This window comes from Palaemon carinicauda, chromosome 1 (genome assembly GCF_036898095.1).
Source record: "Palaemon carinicauda isolate YSFRI2023 chromosome 1, ASM3689809v2, whole genome shotgun sequence".
Taxonomy (NCBI): domain Eukaryota; kingdom Metazoa; phylum Arthropoda; class Malacostraca; order Decapoda; family Palaemonidae; genus Palaemon; species Palaemon carinicauda.
In genome coordinates this window covers 288,682,211-288,704,358 of record NC_090725.1, presented here as the reverse complement: position 1 = coordinate 288,704,358, position 22,148 = coordinate 288,682,211, and the positions used below count along the sequence as shown (strand labels likewise).

At 44.5% G+C, this 22,148-nt stretch overlaps 1 protein-coding gene across 2 annotated transcripts in view; it reads right to left on the bottom strand.

Moving 5' to 3' along the window:
- LOC137657611 (putative inorganic phosphate cotransporter) overlaps positions 1-22,148 on the bottom strand; it is a 90,036-nt gene that overhangs the window by 7,270 nt on the left and 60,618 nt on the right. For both annotated transcript variants that reach the window (XM_068391980.1, XM_068391974.1), the window contains 3 exons: positions 15,562-15,694; positions 15,118-15,359; positions 13,424-13,550 (listed from right to left, as the gene is read on the bottom strand). In XM_068391980.1, the coding sequence (XP_068248081.1) occupies positions 13,424-13,550; positions 15,118-15,359; positions 15,562-15,694 (502 nt within the window). The remainder of the gene's footprint in view (positions 1-13,423; positions 13,551-15,117; positions 15,360-15,561; positions 15,695-22,148) is intronic.

Below are 22,148 nucleotides of genomic sequence, written 5' to 3'. Positions count from 1 at the left end.
GATAAAATAGGATAAAGCATTCTCTGACATAGGCAAAGATGGATTCTTAACCGAATACCATAAAGCTTCAGACTGGCCTCGTAAAGGTTTTTAAAAAAGAACTTAAGAGCTCTTACAGGACATAATACTCTTTCTAGTTCATTTCAAACCATGCGATAAGTTTTGAATATCGAACGATATTGGTCAAGGCCGAGAAGGCAGCTCGTGTTTGGCTAGAAAACCAAGTTGTAGAACATGTAGCCGTTTCGGATGAGAATCCGATGTTCTTGCTGAAGGCATGAATCTCACTGACTCTTTTAGCTGTGGTTAAGCATATCAGGAAAAGAGTCTTAAAGGTGAGATCTTTCAGGGAGGCTGATTGAAGCGGTTCGAACCTGTCTGACATAAGGAATCTTAGTACCACGTCTAAATTCCAACCAGGTGTAACCAAACGACGCTCCTTCGTGGTCTCAAAAGACTTAAGGAGGTCCTGTAGATCTTTATTGTTGGAAAGATCTAAGCCTCTGTGACGGAAGACTGATGCCAACATGCTTCTGTAACCCTTGATAGTGGGAGCTGAAAGAGATCGTTCTTTCCTCAGATATAAGAGAAAGTCAGCTATTTGAGTTACAGAGGTACTGGTTGAGGATACGGATACTGACTTGCACCAGTTTCGGAAGATTTCCCACTTCGATTGGTAGATTCTAAGGGTGGATGTTCTCCTTGCTCTAGCAAACGCTCTGGTTGCCTCCTTCGAAAAGCCTCTAGCTCTCGAGAGTCTTTCGATAGTCTGAAGGCAGTCAGACGAAGAGCATGGAGGCCTTGGTGTACCTTCTTTACGCGTGGCTGACGTAGAAGGTCCACCCTTAGGGGAAGTGTTCTGGGAACGTCTACTAGCCATCGAAGTACCTCGGTGAGTCATTCTCTCGCGGGCCAGAGGGAAGCAACTAGCGTCAACCTTGTCCCTTCGTGAGAGGCAAACTTCTGCAGTACCTTGTTGTCAATCTTGAACGGAGGGAATGCATATAGATCTAGATGTGACCAATCTAGTAGAAAGGCATCTAAATGAACTACTGCTGGGTCCGGGATAGGTGAGCAAAACTATTGGGAGCCTCTTGGTCATCGAGGTTGCGAAGAGATCTATGGTTGGCTGGCCCCAGGTGGCCCAAAGTCTCTTGCATACATCCTTGTGGAGGGTCCATTCTGTTGGAATTATTTGTCCCTTCCGACTGAGACAATCTGCTATGACATTCAAGTTGCCTTGGATGAACCTCGTTACTAGTGAAAAGTCTAGACCTGTTGACCAGGTGAGGAGGTCCCTTGCGATCTCGTACCATGTCAGAGAGTAGGTCCCTCCTTGCTTGGAGATGTACGTCAAAGCCGTGTGTTGTCCGAGTTCACCTCCACCACTTTGCCTTGAAGGAGAGACCTGAAGCTTTTCCAGGTCAGACGTACTGCCAGTAGCTTCTTGCAGTTGAAATGCATTGTCCTTTGACTCGAGTTCCATAATCCCGAGCATTCCCTACCGTCTAATGTCGCACCCCAGCCTACGTCCGATGCGTCCGAGAAGAGAACGTGGTTGGGAGTCTGAATAGTCAGGGGAAGACCCTTTCTAAGGTTGAAAAAGTCCTTTCACCAAGTCAGACCAGACTTTATCTTTCCGGAAACCGGGATCGAGACCGCTTCTAGCGTCTTGTCCTTTTTCCAGTGAAGATGGTATAGAAGAGGACGGAGGTGTAGTCTTCCTAGTGACACAAATTGAACCACGGATGACAGTGTCCTTACCAGACTCATCCACAGCCTGACAGGGCAGCGTTCCTTCTTCAGCATCTTCTGGATGGATAGCAGGGCTGGGGGTTGATCGTCTTGTTCAGCAACGTCCTCATCAGAGGGTTCCTCATCCGAAACTGATGAGGAAACGGCAATGGAGTGGGCAACGTCTGACTCGCTGAATCCGGTCGCACTGGTGGATGCGTGACGGAGCCGGACGCAATATCATGGTACTGCTGCACAGTCTGTGAACTGTCAACCATGGGGACGCGAGGAAGTACAGCGTCAACCCGAAACTGTCTAGACTGTCTGGGTTGGGCAGTCAACACCCTACCGGGTAGCTGAGGTTGACGTACTGCGTCACAACAAGTCACCTCTGCTGGTTGTTGAACGTCTTCCTAGTGACACACTGAACGTCAACAACCACCTCCGAGCGTCGCTTAACGTCAACGTGCGACTGGCAACCCACACTGGGTCGCATCGGTGGAGGAACCACCTCAACTGGCGGACGCGAGTAAGATACCTCAGCGTCAACAGGGCGCACAACCAACCGGTAGGAAGGTTGTTGGCCAGAAGGTTCTTCTCCGTATTAAGTCCTCTATCAAGGACACAAGCTTGGACTGCATGTCTTGCAGCAAAGCCCATTAGGGTCTACGGGAGCAGGTGTGGCAACAGACGGGGTTAGCGACTGAAGCGGAGCCATTTACCCTCCCTGGAAGCCTTGTTATGTGTGACATAATAGTACAGCAAAACTTCAAAGGCTCGACAAAAGTTGAGAAGTTGACCTGTAAACAACTGGAGCGTCTCCTGGCTATGCGCCTGGCCGAGTCTACCAGAATTGAGAAGTCTACCTGGGCAGAGGCATGAACTCCCAAGCAGAGAACTTCTCTCGTGTCCTATCAGACTCTCGCTCTATAAGCCAGTTAAAAAGAAGGGAAATCAAAAGGCTGTATCCCTAAAACTCCTCCTGGTGCAAAAACCAGTCGCCTAGCCGACGTAACGCTCTCTAGGAGAGCGAGAGAGCACTAGCTTAACAACAACGGCTTCGAAGCAGCTAGGCCTAGTGTAAGTTCTGACGTGAGGCGAACGAGGAGCAGCAGTTACAAGAGGACATACAGCACTGGTGCATAAGTAGCAGACCAGAAGGCACGATATGTAACTGCTTGACAGTCTGTGAGCTGGCAACAACCAAAGCTGTGTGGGGAAGCCTCAACTCCTGACTGACTAGTCTGCTGCGGGCGAGTGGCGGTAACCACAGTGGGTTGCGGAGGCTGACGCACCGTGTCAAAACACGGCAGCTTAACTCCACCCTCCTGTTGTTGTGGTAGCACACGCACGTCAACGGAGTGCTCCGTGCGTCTGTGGGAGTCAGCATGCGTCTGGCAGGGTCGACTGCGCATGGGTGGAGGAGCTCTCACAGCCAGAGTGTGGGAGCAGGCAGCCGCAGCGTTTGCTGGGCGCACAACCGTGGCAGGTTGTAGGCAAACGGGTGCATCGTCAACCTTCTCCGCAGTCGGAGTGTGGGAGCAGGCAGCCTCAGCGTGAGCTGGGCGCACAACCGTGGCAGGTTGTAGGCTAACGGGTGCAGCGTTAACCTTCTCCGCACGAACTCCTGCATAACCGCAGCTAACTGAGTCTGCATAGACTGCAGTAAAGACCACTTAGGGTCTACAAAAGCGGCAACAGACGTAGCTACTGTCCGTTGTGACTGAGGGTCTAAAACAGCGGGTGCGGCAACAGACGGAGTTACTGCCTGTTGCGGTACCACCTTGCCTCTCTTGGGAGGTGTGCAGTCGTCGGATGACTGCAGCGAGTCCGAACTGACCGTATAATGCAACAGAAAACATATATAAAGATAAAGAATTCAGTGGCTGGGAAAGAGACTAAACACAAGATCAAATAAACTACGTTTACAATCTCTCACCGCACATAGCCTGGGAACAAGAATAAAACCCTAGAAACGTTTTACCTTCTTCCCCTACAGCGACTAGGGAGGAGAGTAAAATGAGAACAACGTTACTCGCTTGAACACGTTTTTTCTCCTCTCTCTCCCTCCGTCTCTATCTCTCTCTTTCTCTCTAGATTTCGCACCTGAGAGAAGAGCCCAATATATATCGTCAAAACATGTTATTTGCTAAAGGAAAAAACTGAAAGGTTTCCCAAATAAAAAGTTCCTTTAATATAGAATTTAAACCATTTAAGCTAAGAAAGAATGAACGAAACGCTAAAATCGGTTTACTCTTACTGCAAAGTGAAACCGTGATACACTCTCTCTCTATCGTAACGATAGAGCGCATGTTGAACGTCCTGAACGTCAACAACTGCGTAGACTAAAAAACTAAACGTTAGTTCATCTTTGAAAACAGTACGAGACTATCAAAGAAATTCTTTCATAAAACATTAAATTTAAAAAGTTTTAAATTCTTTAAAGGTTAAATACGATATAACGGGCTCAACGTTGATTAACTTCGGTTCCAAGTTAGGACCGCCTATATCAGGAAAGGTCGCATATAAGGGATTTTGACGTAGGAAAAATCTATTTCTGGGCGAGGGACCTGTGCCGCCCAGTGAATAAGCTCCATTTAGCACTTATTCTTAGGTAATTTACTGCTAAATATACCAGAGAAAAAATGTAAAGGAGTGCTAGGTTAACTAGCTCGCTCACCTATTGGTGTCGGTATAAAATTGGGCGTATATTCCAGAGGTCCCGCACTATTTAGATTAATCCACGACAGAGAACCCCAATAGAGGAGAGCCGTTCAACCTCACTCGGTACTACTACAATGCATCCGCTCAGAACCCAACTCCTTAGCACCCAAAGTTTGGGGACTCCAAGGGAGAGGAGCTGGGAGGGTTCACTGGGCGGCACAGGTCCCTCGCCCAGAAATAGATTTTTCCTACGTCAAAATCCCTTTTCTGGGCTCGAACCTGTGCCGCCCAGTGAATCTATACAAGAGAAAAATGTCACCAAACTTGCAAAATAAAGGAAAAAACATAAGCGTAAGAGAAATACAGGATGCTTTAATCAGAGATGAGTACCAAAAAACAATTATAAGGGTATCTTAAATATGAACATAAATCCAATAAGGTGGGTATAATAATGCCGTGAGTGATAATATATACAGATACTCAGGAGCATAAAATTTACAAATATAATAACAGTATTCAGGTGCGAGACCAACGAATACAATAGGGTATAAATGAGGCAGGTAAGAGGGAGAGATAAAGAGTCAAGGCATTAACCTGTGAGTTACTCGGGAGTAACTACGCTCCCTGCGGCTACTGTAGAAAATTTTAGGGCTTCCAAATGTTTAAGGTAGTGTTTCTTGAACACTGACGGTGATTTCCACCCTGTATACCTGGAAAGGTCTGTAAAATTCATGTGGTGAAAGAAGTTCACCGAGGTGGCAACCGCCCTGATATCATGTGCAAGAGGAAAAGAGTCAGGGTTAGCTTGTTTAATAAAATACAAAATTTGTTGCCTGATCCCTTTAATAGTAATGGTACCGCCTTGTTCTCTAACGAATAGAGGCCCCGAGGAGTTAGAGGAGGTCCGGGATAAATAAGACCTAAGAGTAGTGACAGGGCACAGCGACGGATCTTGCGTGAGGGGAACAATTTTCCAGGAGGTCCATCTGTTTTGAGGGTCTTCATTCTTAGCCAAAAAGAATTTGTTAGGAGAAAGAAGGACCTCTCCTGAAGGCAGAAAGTCAATATGACCCGGGTCTCTCGACAAGGCTGCCAATTCAGAAATTCTTGCCCCGGAAGCCAAGCTCACTAGGAAAAGTGTTTTCCTGAGAAGGGGCATGTAATCACAAGAACTGTTAATGGTATCAGAAGCCAATTTGAGTACGTCATTAAGGAACCAGGTCACCGGGGTAGGACGAGTAACCGGTTTCAGTCTGGCACAAGCTTTCGGAATTGAAGCTAACAAAGAGTCGGTTAAGTCTATGTTAAAACCCACTAGGAAGATCTTTTTCAGAGCCGATTTAATAGTGGTGATAGTATTGGCTGCCAGACCTGATTCTAATAAAGATCTAAAGAAAGTGACTGTAAGGTTCAAAGTTCATACAGTTCACGTCTGAGTCTATTAAAAATTTTGCCAACTTTTTAACTGCAGAGTCATACTGGCGGATGGTGGAATCCCGTTTATCCGATTCTAGGAACAAGGTGTTTTGAGGATCAATATTGGCACCATGCATAGCCGCAAACTTCATAAAGTCCATAAAGTTAGGGCGCTCTGAATGTTTGAGAAAGCGTACACAACGTGTGTTTGTACTATCTGAGACAGAACCGGATTGGGTATCGGGTGAGGGTATAGTCTCAACTCCCGCAGGAGAGGATACCAGTTGCTCTTGGGCCAGTTGGGTGCGACCAAGGCTACTTGTCCCTTGAAGGATCTCAGTTTGTCTAGAACTTTCAGTAAAAGATTCACCGGGGGAAAGAGATAAATCTTTTCCCAGTTGTCCCAATTCTGTGACATGGCGTCTGTGGCGTAAGCCTGAGGGTCTAGATTGGGAGCCACATATACTCTCAATTTGTGGTTGGATTCCGTGGCGAAGAGGTCCACTTGGAGACCGGGAACCTGAGAGAGAATCCACCGAAATGACTTTAGATCGAGTGACCATTCCGATTCTAGAGGGGAGGTCCGGGACAGGGCGTCTGCCACTACATTCCGGACTCCCGCCAGGTGGACAGCTGAAAGATGCCAACGGTTCGAGGCTGCTAGGGAGAATATGGCTACTAGAACATGGTTCAGAGGCCCTGACTTTGACCCGCCTCTGTTGAGGCAGCGGACCACCACTTCGCTGTCGAGGACCAGACGAAGGTGTTGTTTCTTGGGAAGAGCGAGACGTTTCAGGGTTAGAAGAACTGCCATGGCGTCTAGCACATTGATGTGAAAATGGCGGAACAAGGGAGTCCAAAGACCTTGAACTTTCTTGAGGTGAGAATAGCCGCCCCAACCTGATAAGGATGCGTCTGTGTGAATGATTAATTCCGGAGGCGGAAATCGAAGGGGAACTGACTTTGACAGACTGTTTGCTCTTGTCCAAGGAAGAAGTCTTTCCCGTAGAATGGGAGGAAGGCGGACTTTCCTGTCCCGGAGCTTCCGGTTCGCCCTCGAACGCCAGACACGATTGATATCTTTCAATTTTGCCTTCAGAAGAAGATCCGTCACTGAGGCAAACTGAAAGGACCCCAGAATCTTCTCTTGGAGTCGTCTGGAACTTACTTTGTCTTTGAGAAAGCGTTTGGTGTTCCTTGCAATCTCTAACCTCTTGGGTCTGGGAAGACACAGAGTATGAGATATAAGATCCCATTGCAGGCCGAGCCATTGGAACTTCGATTTTGGAAGAAGACGGGACTTCTTGAAGTTGATCTGGAAGCCTAGAGACTGAAGATAATGGATGACTTTGTGAGTGGCTTTTAGGCAATTTTGGGAGGTGTCTGACCAAATGAGCCAGTCGTCCAGATAGGCTACTACTTGAATCCCTAGATTCCTGAGTTCCTGAACAGCGACTTCTGCTAGCTTTGTGAAGATCCTTGGGGCGATGTTGAGCCCGAAAGGCATCACCTTGAAGGAGTAACTTTTGTCCCCTAAGCGAAAGCCTAGGTACGGACGGAATTGTCTCGCTATCGGGACGTGATAGTAGGCGTCTGTAAGATCGATAGAGGTGGTGACGGCCCCACGGGGAAGTAAGGTCCGCACCTGCGAGACGGTAAGCATTCGAAACTTGTCGCATTGAATGGACAAGTTGAGAAGGGATAGATCTAGAATCACTCTTCTCTTGTCTGAATCCTTCTTCGGGACACTGAACAGCCGACCTTGAAACTTCAGATGTTTCGTTTCTTGTATGGCGTTCTTTTGTAAAAGATCCTGGACAAATTCGACCAGGTCCGGAGTGGAATGTTGACGAAATTTGTTCGGAGGAGGAGGTCCTTGAATCCAACTCCACCCCAGTCCCTTGGAGATGATACTGAATGCCCAGGGATTGAACCTCCATTTGTTGCGGAAGGCATAGAGCCTCCCCCCTACCTGCTGCACCTCAGTATTGGTTTGAGGAGTTGCCTCCACGTCCGCCTCGGAAGTTCTTTCCTCTGCGAAAGGCTCTTCCCCTGCCTTTGTTCTGGTTAGAGCCACGGTGGTAGCCTCTACCTCTACCATAACTCTGGGAAGAGCTATGAGCCTCGTAAGACTGGCTAAAGGCAGGGGAAGTGGCGGAGGCACCAGAAAGCTGGCTCTTAGGTAGCAGAACGGTGACATAGTCATCCGAAGGAGCCCGAGAGGTGGAAGGCTGTGCAGGGACAACAGAAGATGGAGGAAGAGGCAGCCGGAAGTTGGATGAAGCACTCTGTTGTTGCCTGAACTGGGTGGAGGTATATGGTCTAAGCTTCTTCCTACCCCGGGCTTGATAATTTGCGGGGTCATACTTGCGTTTAGGGGTCAAACCCCAACGGGCTTTAAGGCTCTGATTAACCCTAGTGGCCTCCGCCAAGACTTCCTCTACGAGATCCTCGGGGAAGAGATTTGAACCCCAACAGGAGGACCGGATGAGTTTATTAGGTTCATGCCTAATCGTCGCCTCAGCTAGGACATGCTTGTGACATCTGCGTTTAGCAGTAGCGAAGTCATATAAGTCATAATATAAAGACTGTAACGTAGCCTTGTTGAGAGACTTAAAAATACTCTCCGTATCGTAAGTCAAGGCTATCGACTCCGTGGATGTGGCCAGGTTTAGAGTACGGCCCACACGTAGGCGGGAATCATATTCCTGTTTAATGAGGGATTCCGGGAGACGGGGAAGCTTCTCACTAAACAAGACTGAGGCACAGTCTGCTGCAAGCTTGCCGGAGGTAAAGGTGGTATGGACGTTGTCCCAACACTCAATACCTGAGGGAAGAAGGAGGGAGATTGGATCCACCTCTCGGATGGGAGGCAAGGGCTTCTCCTCCAAAGCATATTGAAAGGCAAGCTCTGCCACCTTATTGACGCATGGAGTCAAGGTGTTCTTGTCCATTAAGAACATCGTAAAGGAGCTTTTATAAGGCGTCAGCATGGTGTTAGTGCAGCCGATGTCATTCAAAAATCTGGCCCAAACAGATTGGGCTTGCTCCTTCGGGAAGATGACCGTCTCTTTGGGGACCTTGTCTAATCGAACTAAAGCTTCCTCGGTAAGTCTGGCATAACCATGAAATGGAAATGCCAGACCAGGAGGAAAGAATTCAAAGTCCTCTAGAGGACGAGTGCCAAGGCCCTCCAGAGTCAACATTCCGTCCGAGAACGGGGAATGAAGAGCCATCCGCCAGGGGTTGTTCTTGGCAAACGGCGGGAGCTTAGAGGCATCCGGGATGAGAGAGCTTTGGACTCTCTCCGGAGCTCCTTGCTCTAAAGCCCCAATTCTCTGACCGAAGTTAGAGAACATCGAGTCCATCCTCGACTGCATCTCCGAAACCAACTTTGCCTGCATCTCCGACACGATGCGAAGCATGGCTGATTCGGAAAGGCCCGGGCTAGCAGCAGGAGGGGCGGAAGGAACTCCCGGGTCGTGAGACTTAGAGGAGGAACCAGAGGTCTTTGAAGACGGGTTCGTACAATGTTTAGAGCCATGAGAAGTCTTGTGAGGCTTGCGGGCTTTGGGTAAGGTCCTTGAAGTAGACTTATCCTTAGGGGGAACCGGGTATGAATGTTGAGACGAATCACGGTCCCCAGAAAATCCAAGAAAAGAAGAGCGATCAGAAGAAGAAGAAAGAGCGGGGCGGAGGATAGGAATCTCAGCGCCGGACACACCTGCCTCACTTACCACCCTACCTGTATCCGGCTCGTCTAGCAACATTGGTTCGACATCCAGGTTCATGGAGGCAACATTATCCTCCAGACCTCCGGGGGCGTCCGATGGATCTTGCTCTGGGTCGATGAGACCCGTTATAGTGGCATCAATGTGGGCAATGATGGGAGCTGCCACATGCCTAGCCACAGCAGCTGAAGACTTGGCGTTGGGGTAAACCATGGTGCAGTAGTCCTCAGATAGGACGTACGGCCGCTTAGACTTCACATTCCGGGCAAACCCACCAACCCACACCTTCAGTGTGGCCCGAGCCGCAGACTTTTGCTCCGGGGATGCCTGAAATAATAGTGGGAATTATAAAAGGGAGACTCCCAATGGTCCTTCAAGACCATATATATCTTACTAATAGTAAATAAAATAAGAAGGCAATATAGCCAACGGGACTCACCGAGTCAGATCCAAGGGTAGTGATAAGGTCGAAGCAAATCACACAGTTATCCGGGTGCCATACCACAACGTCTTCCAGTTGAACCCCACAAGGGGCGTGAGATCGGCAGACGGAGTGGCCACAAGGCTGGTGCAGAACAGCTGCACAGGCCGGCGTCAGACAATGCACCATCTATAAAAAGAATAGTATATGAGAAACTGTAATTCTCTTAAATAGGGGCGGGTCCGGAGGACCCGGGCCTAACATAGGTCTAACACAAGATTAGAGCTTAACTGTACTATTCTTTAAGTAGGGGCGGGTCCGGAGGACCCGGCCCTAACATAGGTCTAACACAAGAATAGAGCTTAACTGTACTATTCTTTAAGTAGGGGCGGGTCCGGAGGACCCGGGCCTAACATAGGTCTAACACAAGATTAGAGCTTAACTGTACTTATTATTTTTTTTTTTTTTTTTTTTTTTTTTAAAGTAGGGGCGGGTCCGGAGGACCCGGGCCTAACATAGGTCTAACGCAAGGTTAGAGCTTAACTGTAATATTCTTACATAGGGGGGGGGGGACCGGAGGTCCCGGGCCTAAACATAAGTCTAACTTGAAACTAAAGTATAGCCATCCATTCCGGTCAAGCCGGGAGCATAAAAAAGGATGCAATAACAAGGAATTAAGACACATGGTGTCTGATTTCCCGGGGCGGGGTAGACCCCGGGCCGGGAAATAAAGGTATATTCAATACCAATTCCTTTAGGGACTCCGGGGTAGTGATCTGTCATATACTGTATAATCATCATAGGAAATGTTGTAAAATAATAGGGGGGCGGAACTGTAGCTAAGAACTGCCAATCGAACCCGGAGGGTTTCGTATAACATAAGCCAGAATGAAAAGTGAATATAAAATAGGGTGCACCGGGATCCAACTCTGTTGACCGGTGGCCAACCAGACTAGACAGAGACTAAACCGCCGGGCCACCCGGAGGACAAAGTCCATAAACACTTAACTACCCCCTCTAAAAGGAGGGAAGGCAACGGTCCCTTAGTGGAGGGGGGAGAAGCCTAGCCTCCCACCTAGCTAGAGGGGGAGCGTGGGGGAGGATCATGTGATACGAGGCAGCAGGGCTACCAACTGACGATCCCCAACCAGACAGATCAAACGGAGTAATGGCACAAATATTCATTATAATAATAATAATAGCGTTAAATATATGAATAAACACAGAAAATTTTTGGGCAAGGCATGCAACATAATAATTAAATCACAAAAGACACACCTGATGGCTAAAAATAACATTGCCGCCTTAGCAAGAAGGTCGGCAGCCATAGCGATACGTAAATGATATCGGCCCAAAAATTGAACCACGAGGATTCTAAACGCTAAATAATGAATATTCCCAATAACAAATAATATTTGATAATAAAAATAATACACATAGTAACACCGCAAGTGAAAATTAAAAGCTCTCAAAAACAGGAGTACCAACTGTAGTGAAATCAAGCAAGATCGGTATGAACGAAGAGAATAAACTCCTATAATATAAATATTAAACGATCTAGGTTGCTCAAAACACAGTAAAACCCAGCTTGGTACTTAACTTAGACGGTGTCTCCTGGGAAACTGACGAAGAAGCCATAATTCACTAGAAAATAACCAAAATTCGAGAGCACCAGAAAAATGCGGGTTACTTTACTCGTCGTGCTAAAAGGAGTTGGGTTCTGAGCGGATGCATTGTAGTAGTACCGAGTGAGGTTGAACGGCTCTCCTCTATTGGGGTTCTCTGTCGTGGATTAATCTAAATAGTGCGGGACCTCTGGAATATACGCCCAATTTTATACCGACACCAATAGGTGAGCGAGCTAGTTAACCTAGCACTCCTTTACATTTTTTCTCTGGTATATTTAGCAGTAAATTACCTAAGAATAAGTGCTAAATGGAGCTTATTCACTGGGCGGCACAGGTTCGAGCCCAGAAAAACAAAACATAAAAATTTATTTTATATGTTTATAATAAAAGGAAAGTTAATCGAAGAGGCCTAATAAAGGCGGAGAGATATAAAATATATAGATCTATAACGTGTTAAGCAAAATTACTAAAAACCTAAACACACTTCCGTCTAAGGGAAGGGTCGGCCATTTAAAAGTGAAAGAGAGTCCATACTCTCTTTGTCACCATAATTAGATCTATCCAAAACGAGTTCAAGTTTTGAAATGAAGACAAAACCCCTGCATAGCGAAAGCTCAAAACTGGAATAGTGTACTTCACCAAATAGTTGTGAAAACAAATCCAGTCAGTAACAGCGTATTTAGTAGGTCTTGCCAGTGGCACGACAGAGAGAAAATTGGTTCTGTGTTGACATCGAGTACTTGAGTACCTACTTGACAAATGGCGCTGTTGATGTACACCCCCACCTGTATAGCGATCGCTGGCGTATTCCACCCGTAGGTTTTTCTGTCGGGCAGCAGAGCTGACAGCTATATGATCATCGGGTAAGTTTAATATTGAAAATTGATATATCAGCAGCTCCCAAGATCTTAGAAAATCCTTTCACCCACATGGGAAGGAGGAAAACGGCCTTGGCTCTTTGATGTTTTACCTCAGGGTCCAAATTCTGAGAAGAACTAACCCAGTCCAAATAAATGGAACATCTCTAAGAATCCCAAGCTCTGCTCCAATCAGCAGAAAAATCATTAAGCACCCGAAAACACGTGGTCCCATCTAGGGTTAGCTGGGTTATCACATCTTACCCTGAAGTATTTAGGCTTAATTTCACTCATCTGTAATAGAAATATTTTAAATGATCACATACATTATACAGTACCTCTCCTTGGAGGGCATACACCTGCCACTGCCCTGGAGGCCACGATTGACACTTGGAACACAAGATGCTCGTTAACAGACATGTCCCCTACAAAAGGAGCGGAGGGAGTGGGATCCACAGCTGGTTTAGCCATAAACGATAAACTGGTTGCAGTGTCCAAACTTCCTACGGCAAACATAATGTTCTTGCTTACATTCCATCCTTAACTACTAATCACTTTCTGAAAATATCAGTTTTGGCAGGAGTTGTTTGTACATCCGTATTCAACATCGATCGGAACAAAAAAATAGAAATCTCCAACGGGAAACGGACCGAGACTCTTCGCCCCGCTCCCTCATTAGTTTGATAACCACTCGTTATCATGCTGAAACAATGTCCCTAATTAAAGGACGAGGGTTTGTATGCCCTGTAAGAACAATGCTTTTTATTTTTCATTTCATAGAAAAAATTTATGAAATACTGTACTGTATATGCAATCGTTAAAATTTTTCTCATTTGAAATAAGAAAAATACCACACACACTCATGGACAGGTAGGTCACTTTACAGTATCTTCACTGAAGCTTCCAATGTAAAATTTAATTTAAACTTGTAACAGCAGGCATTTACTAATTCGAAAGGTACAATCAACATACCTTGGCTGGCATTCAGATCATTCCACGGCTGTTGCTCTCCGGATACAAAAATGATATAGAAAGTATTTCCAATAAAATATACGATGCCTGCTATCCAGAAGACCAATTGCCATCGTGGGAGTGTTTCCTGTTGAATATGTAACAGGCAAACTTTTATTTCTTCAAATTTATATTGTTTTAATTTAAACAATTACTGTAGTATAAGTTTCCAGAATAGAATTATGGTTGATATAAGCCATATTTTAGGTGTGATAATTTTCAATGGAAAGGGAAAATTTGGGGTTAAATTATATCATTAATAAATTCTTCATGTCATCTCGATAAGATTCCAGAATTGTGACTCAATGGTCTTGTGAAACTACTTTTATAATACTGTAATACAAAACTATTGTAAATTATCCAGCAATCACGAAGATGAGGGAGATTTATGTCTACTATTAGCAACCAGTAAATTTCCTTCATATAAACAAATGATAGCAGCGGTAGCCTGACTACTGGTCGAAAGACAATTGGTAGAATGACAACTCGTCGAACTGAAAATTCGTCGAAATGACAATTGGTCGATATTGTCCATGGTCTATCATAATGGATGAGACATTCAAGCTTCGACTTTGATTTATAAATGTGAAAATAATGTCATAAGTCTCTTTGTCCTTTGAGCCCGACAAAAAGTATAGCAATGGTAAGGTTTTATTTTTAGCAATTAGAGAATGGATAGTGTACAACTGTGAATTAACTGGAGCGCAGTCGAATGTGCCATCACAAAACCAAATACAGTTTTGGGATAAAAGATCCAATTTTCTAGCAGTTCTATAAATAGTCACTTTTTCGTCTTCATACAACTTAAAATTCTAACCTCTTGTCGTAACGTTTAAGTCTTCATCTTCTTGTACGGACGTTTTCCTATTCACTGTTCTTAAAAGGGAAGATTTTTTGGGTAGTGCTCCTGCAACACTCAAAGGCATATTACATGTTGCATCATATACTATGCAGCCAGTCACATCTTCGGTTTCACAAGCCCTTTGCTTAATTTCATTTACAACTTACAAGACAGCATTTCGAGTATCATTTGGCGGATGGTAATGCCGTGAAGTATTTCCTTGAATCATATCATTAATAGTTTGTAATCTTGCTCCACACACTCCGTTTTTCACATCTCCAGTATATATATTTTATCACAATGTTTCTTATCAATTGTGTAAGAAACCTTCATGCAAAAGTTTTCTAGCACCTCGCTCGGTCTTGACGAATTCCATTTAGTTCATGGGCTATGGTGAAATGTTTGATATTAGAGACCTAAGTACATAAATTGTTTCAAACTACCATATTATTCTGCTAACTATTCTTGAACAACCGTACTATCAAGGATTAGATACTTAAAAACAGAAATTATTTCAAAACTACCATTCATTTCGACCAATTGTCAGTTCGACGAATTGTCATTTCGACGAATTGTCTGCATACCGATAGCAGCATGTCTAAACTGGCAAATGAAAGACAGAACTTTAATCATCATTATCATCATCATCATAAATTTTTTCAGTATACACTAACTCTTTACTTTCTTAAATAGATATTAATAATTGGGAAAAAAAATCCTTGGAGTTTATAGAGCTTAATACAGAATTCTGCAATGTCTGGCCCACTAAAAATGTAATGACAGGGGATAAAGTTTGACTTAATTAAGTATTTACCTTGCCAGAAATGAGCATTCCCACTATCTGAGGTGCCAGAAATCCTGGTACTGTTGCTGCAGTGTTTGTAATTCCCATGAGTGTTCCAGCAAAATTTGGAGCAATATCCAGATGAGAATTCATGTAGCCTGAATACACTGCTCCATTAAGCCCAACAGCTCCACATAGAAGAGCAATAGCAGCATCTTTATTGCAGCCTGCATATCCAACTAAAATAAGGCATACCATTGGACCATAAAAACCTGATGGAAATGAATTAAGACAGTTACAAAATCAGTGCTCTTGTGACAGAAATTGGGGCTAATCTTTCTTATTCCCTAGCACCCAAAAGCATTCAGTATTAAAGTGTATGTGATAACAATAATCCAATAGTGTGTATTATGACAATTTAAATAACTGCAATATCAGGTGTAACCTGAGATTTATTGATGCAACTTGACACACCTATACTGTTGAAAATCCGTCTTGTTGCTGTAGTAGATAGCACACCACTTGTACGAAGTTTATCTGCACTCAGTCCTGCACATATGCTAAATATCCACATAACAAGATATGGCAAAGCAGACAAAAAACCTTCCTGAGAAAACCAATAAAGAAAAAATATATCTATTATCAGAAGCATTTCATAACAAACAGAACTGTGTACTGTACTAATACAGTATAGGAAATGTGTTAAGACCAATATAAAAGCAAATTATAAAAGTTTCTGGTTAAATAAGATTCACTTACATTCTTACAAGATGAAGCTTCTGACCCTGAAAACTTATTACTTCAAACTTACATTATTTTGGTCCCAATTTATACCTAGCTTAGTGCCCAGCACTATTTATGGCATTTTTTATTAAATAGGTTCCTGAGGGTAATCATGTGTTCCCAAGTTTACAGGTTGGCTTTCACAAAGGCCTTGAAGCATATGATGCCCTTCTTACAATTTCCAATGCTGTACAAAAATCAATTGGTTGAGGTTAGGAAGTCTGTATGATTAGCCTTGATCTCAGTGCTGCCTTTGCCCGTGTTAATTGTAAGGGCCTTGTTCTGAAACTCAAACAGTTAGGACTAGCTGAGTCTTTTCCTAGCATCATTAGTGAATTGTTGATGGGTACCATAGTAAGTATAGGAATTTAATATCTAGTAATATCTAGTGTTTATTATTATTATCATTATTACAAGCTAAGTGATAGCACTAGTTGGAAAAGCAAGATACTATAAGCCCGAGGGCTCCAATAAGGAAAAATAACCCAGTGAGGAAAGAAAACAAGGAAATAAATAAACTACAAGAGAAGTAATACATACATATACCAAGGCACTTCCCCCAATTTGGGGGGTAGCCGACATCAACAAATGAAACAAAACAAAAAAAGGGGACCTCTACTCTCTACATTCCTTCCAGCCTGACAAGGGACTCAACCGAGTTCAGCTGGTACTGCTAGGGTGCCACAGCCCACCCTCCCCCATTATCCACCACAGATGAAGCTTCATAATGCTGAATCCCCTACTGCTGCTACCTCCACGGCCATCTAAGACACCGGAGGAAGCAGCAGGGCCTACCGGAACTGCGTCACAATCGCTCGCCATTCATTCCTATTTCTATCACGCTCTCTTGCCTCTCTCACATCTATCCTCCTATCACCCAGAGCTCTCTTCACTCCATCCATCCACCCAAACCTTGGCCTTCCTCTTACTCTTGCATTCATCACCTTCTTTAGCAGACAGCCATTTTCCATTCTCTCAACATGGCCAAACCACCTCAACACATTCATATCCACTCTAGCTGCTAACTCATTTCTTACACCCGTTCTCACCCTCACCACTTCATTCCTAACCCTGTCTACTCGAGATACACCAGCCATACTCCTTAGACATTTCATCTCAAACACATTCAATTTCTGTCTCTCCGTCACTTTCATTCCCCACAACTCCGATCCATACATCACAGTTGGTACAATCACTTTCTCACATAGAACTCTCTTTACATTTATGCCCAACCCTCTATTTTTTACTACTCCCTTAACTGCCCCCAATCAAAATAAAATATTTCAAGAACAGTAACATTAAATTAGATCTTTCATATATAAATTATAAAAACTTAAAGAAAAAAAAGAGAAAAAAAACAAGAGAAAAACAATATAGAAAAGGGTGACCAAGCGTACCCTCAAGCAAGAGAACTCTAATCCAAGATGTGGAAGGCTATGGTACAGATACTATGGCACTACCAAAGACTACAGAACAATGGTTTGATTTTGAAGCATCATTCTCCTAGAAGAGCTGCTTACCATAGCTAAAGTGTCTCTTCCTCCCTTACCAAGAAGAAAGTAGCAAATGAACAATTACATTGCAGTAGTTAACCCCTTGAGCGAAGAGTTGTTTGGAAATCTCGGTGTTGTCAGGTGTATGAGGACAAGACAATGTGGAAAGAATAGGCTAGACTATTCGGTGTATGTGTAGGCAAAGACAAAGTGAGCCGTAACCAGAGAGAGGGATTCAATATAGTACTGTGTGGCCAAAGTACCCAATTACTCTAGCGGTAGTATCTCAACGGGTGGCTGGTGCCCTGGCAATATGTGCATGGTATGTGGCTTGACCTTGGAAACAAGCTCATTGCATAAGTTGATAATGCTACTGAACTCTCTTTTTGCATGAATTCCATCTTCTGAATGTAGTCCTGGTGTTGTCAAATCCTTTAATAGAGATCTAGCTAAAATTACTGCATTACTGTATTGCAAATTATAGGGCATGAAGTTGAAGCATAACAAAACTCAAAGTTTGACTAAGTACAGAGTAGGTCACGAATAGTGGCTCTTCAACATCCAGATCTGTACAGTGATATTTTTTTAACTATAAATCACTCCTTTAAATTTTGATGTGAGATTCTTGATTGCAAATTTACTTTTGAGAAACACATTCAGCTTGTTTTTTAGTCAATTGGACCAAAAACTGACTTAAAAGTATTTTTAGGTTTTTGGTGATCAATCTATCCTAAACAAATGTTTTAATTCCTTCATTCAAATTTTTTTCTTATCTATACATTAATGCTGATCTTATTATTGCCCTATAGCTCTTGACTTTTAGCTTGATTGGCATTTTCTTATCACATACCACTCCTACTCCCTTCCCCCAACTTCCCCCTGGCTGCTTTTTTCCTGTTCTCAACTTCAACCTCACATCCTCCCTCTTGACTTGTAGTATATCCCAAGTTCCTTTAAATGCCTCCCCCTGTTTTATAACCGGTCCTCTACTTTCATGTATGGCTATCCTGTCTGTACTTTCCGTACTTCTCACCATAATCTCAGTCGTATCGACATTTACCTTCGAGCCACCCCTCTCCAAAGACTCCTGCCCCTTTTACAACCCTTCTCTGTAAGTCTTCCTCATTTTTAATGGTATCACCCAATCAAATACAGTGTACATGTAGCGACAATTTTTAATCGCTGATCTCTTCACTTAACACATCCATGACCAGCACAAATAAATCGGGCTTAATGCGCCAGTTTAAATAATCCAGATCCATAAATCTAAATGCTGTGGATCAATATCTAGTAATGTCCTCAAGCATCCAGAATTTGATTTATCCTCCTCAGGTGTTGTCCTGGATGTTTTTGGATCTTTTCCTATTGAGAAGACTCTAGTCATTTAATGAGTGTATTGGAATTGAAATGTGGTATTACAGTATTTTGAGGGTTCATGTTTTGAACCTTTAGAAGGACTGTTCTGTACGGATCTTACAGCCAAGATGCTCTTTCTTTTAGCTCCTGCTAAGCGTATTAGTGAATTCCATTGTCTAAGAATTAGCTCTTTCCAATAGTTAAGATGATGGTATTATTTGTTCCGGCAAGTTTTAGGGACAAGAATTGTTTTGAAGAAAAATGGTTACATATTTTTTTCCCTATTCCCTCATTGTCAGAAAATATGTACAAATTCAGAAGATAGGTTTGCATATCCTGTTAAAGTGAATAAGGTTTATGTATTAAAAGCAAATAGCATTATAAGAAAGTCCCCAAAGTCTTTCCTTATAAAAGATTTATTGACAGAAGGACATATCAAATTGAATCCAAGCCTTGAAAGGGTTTGTAGCATTGCTGTAATTTAATAGACGAGTCAAGTTAAAGGCAAGAACTTGTGAAATCAGCCTTTCTTTTCTATTTTTGTAGTTTTAATAGTAACAATATTGTATTGAGGATTTGCAAGTATATAGAATATCACCTTCCACCTGCGGAGGGTGTATAGTAATTCAGCATTTTAATTTTCAGACATAAGAGTCATGTGAATGAAAACAATTTTTATATTAATATCAGTTACTGTATTTCCTTACTTATCTTTGCAAAGTAATAGTTTCCCACTTCATCACCACTTTATGTGAGGTGATACATTAGGTTAGATGCCATGCCTTGCAAATCTGAATCACAATTTTTGTTATGGAATTACTAGACACTCATTGTCCTCCCCTAATTGATCTGGGCATGGTAGGTGGATGACGGTATAGCAATCTCTCAAGGGGGATGCATGGCAGTGAGAGAGAGGAAAAAATTTATTTTACATTATGAAGTTATGAAGTTGGTACTTCTGAATAAGTAGCATTTTTCAATATTAATCTTACCCGATGATCATGTAGCTGTCAACTCCGTTGCCCGACAGAAATCTACGGTCGGGATACGCCAGCGATCGCTATACAGGTGGGGGTGTACTCAACAGCGCCATCTGTGGTCAGGTACTCAAGTACTTCTTGTCAACAAGACCTCAATTTTTCCTCTGTCATGCCGCCGGCAAGACCTACATGGATACGCTGTTGATTTTGGAGTCTTTTGTTCACGTTTTGGTGATGTATTTGCTCTGAAATTTAGCCTTCGCTGTACAGGAAGCTTTATCCTTAGCTTAGCAAGCTTTTGGAATTAATTTGATTCATTGGTTAACGATCTTTGCTTTACTTTGGAATTCCCCCTTGACTACCTCTAAATTCAAGATGTCTGACCATTCCCAAGTTCCTAAATACAGGCAGTGTAGTGTTAGGACTTGTAATAGGCGTCTTCCGAAGGCCTCTATAGATCCTCACACCGTATGTTCCAATTGTAGGGGAAAATCCTGTCAATTGGAAGATCGATGTGGGGAATGTGCTGGGCTTTCGGAATTCGATTTTAATGAATTCCTCAGATATACACGTAGGTTAGAGAAGGAGAGAGATAGGAGGAGTTCTTCTCGCTCTGTGGATTTTTCCTCTCCCCATGCCCCTCAACCTTTTCCTTCCCCTGTGGTGGTGACTCCCGAACCTGCTACGAGTGCTCAGCCTGCAATGGCTGATATGTTGCGTGCCATTCAGGCTCTCGGTGATAAGGTGGAGTCGTTGGTTAGTGACCGCAATCAGCTCTTGGCAGATGTCAGAGAGCTGAAAGCGAAGAGTGCAGTGGGAAGTGTTAGTGCTAGTGCTGTGCATAGTGTCAGTGTCAGTGTTGCGCATGAGGGTACATCTGTGCGTGCCAGTCGTCCTCCCAGTCCGGGACGTCTTGCAAGCTCCCAAGCCCAGGGGAGAAGCAATGTCGAAGGACCAAAGGGTTCGGCAGGCCTTGATCGGCGCACGGATGTATCCTCAGTGGTTGCGGACGCATCTGCTAAGGATCGTCCCTTCCACTCCCAGACGAATGAGCCCTTACATTCCTCGTCTGTGGAAGAGGTTTCCAGGAGGAAACGGTGGACCAAGGTCTCACGACCGCTCAAACGTAAGGTCCCTTCCGAGCTAGTCCAACGGCCCAGGTGTAGCCACTGGGTCAGTTCGGACTCGCCGCAGTCATCTGATGACTGCACACCTCCCAAGAGAGGTAGAGTGGTCCCTCAACAGGCCTCTGCACCGTCTGTTGTTGCTCCAACCACAGTAGACCCTAAGTGGTCCATGCTGCAGACTATGCAGTCTCAGCTTGCGGCTTTTATGCAGGAGTATCATGCCGAGAAGGTTAACACCTCTCCTGTTATCCTACAACCCGCAGAGGTTGTGCGCTCAGCAGATACTGCGGCTGCCTGCTCCCTACCTGTGAGAGCTCCTCCACCGATGCGCAGTCCTCACTGCCAGACGCATGTTCTTGCTGCACCATCTGCTAACATGCGTGAGCTGCCGCATCAGGAGTTGCCGGGTTCCAGCACTATGCGGCATTCTCCTCAGCCCATGCAGCATGCTCTGCAGACCTTACAGCATGCTCCGCATACCATGCAGCATGAGCCGCATACCATGCAGCATGAGCCGCATACCATGCAGCATGAGCCGCATACCATACAGCATGAGCCGCATGCCTTACCTCATGCTCTGCATACCATACCGCATGCTCCTCAGCCCACCGCAGACCCTCCCTCACACCGGCCCTCTGCTTTTGTTGTTGCCAGCTCACAGTCTGTCCAGCAGAGGCATGATGATGGATCCGCAGGTACGCATGCACCCGTTCTGCAGGATTCAGCCGTTCAGCTTGCTGCTCTGCCTTTGCCACTCACTACTCAACTGTCGGATGAGGAGGTATCGGAGGATGAAGCTGCTCATCTGGATGATCCTCACTCTGATGTTGAAGGACACAAGTCTTCGCCACCCTCCTTAGACTTTCGCAAAGTCCTTGCTTTGTTCAGAGAATTATATCCTGAACACTTTGTGTCTGCAACCCCTCGTTCTCCTCCCTCCGAGTTTGCTCTGGGCATGCAGTCTGCTGCGCCTGCCTTCACCAAGCTTGTTCTCGCCAGATCATCAAGGAGAGCTTTGAGGGTTATGGGGGATTGGTTGCATTCCAAGAAGCAACTGGGAAGGTCCTCTTTTGTGTTTCCTCCTCCCAAGCTGGCTTCTAAGTCGAGCGTCTGGTATGCCACGGGAGAGGAACCTGGCTTGGGGGTTCCTGCCTCTGCCCAGGCCGACTTCTCAAGTCTGGTTGACTCTCCCCGCAGGTTGGCTATGAGACGTTCGAAGATCTGCTGGTCCTTTTCCGATCTTGATCATATGTTGAAGGGAGTCTTTCGTGCCTTCGAGATATTCAACTTCCTCGATTGGTGTTTGGGAGCCTTAAGCAGGA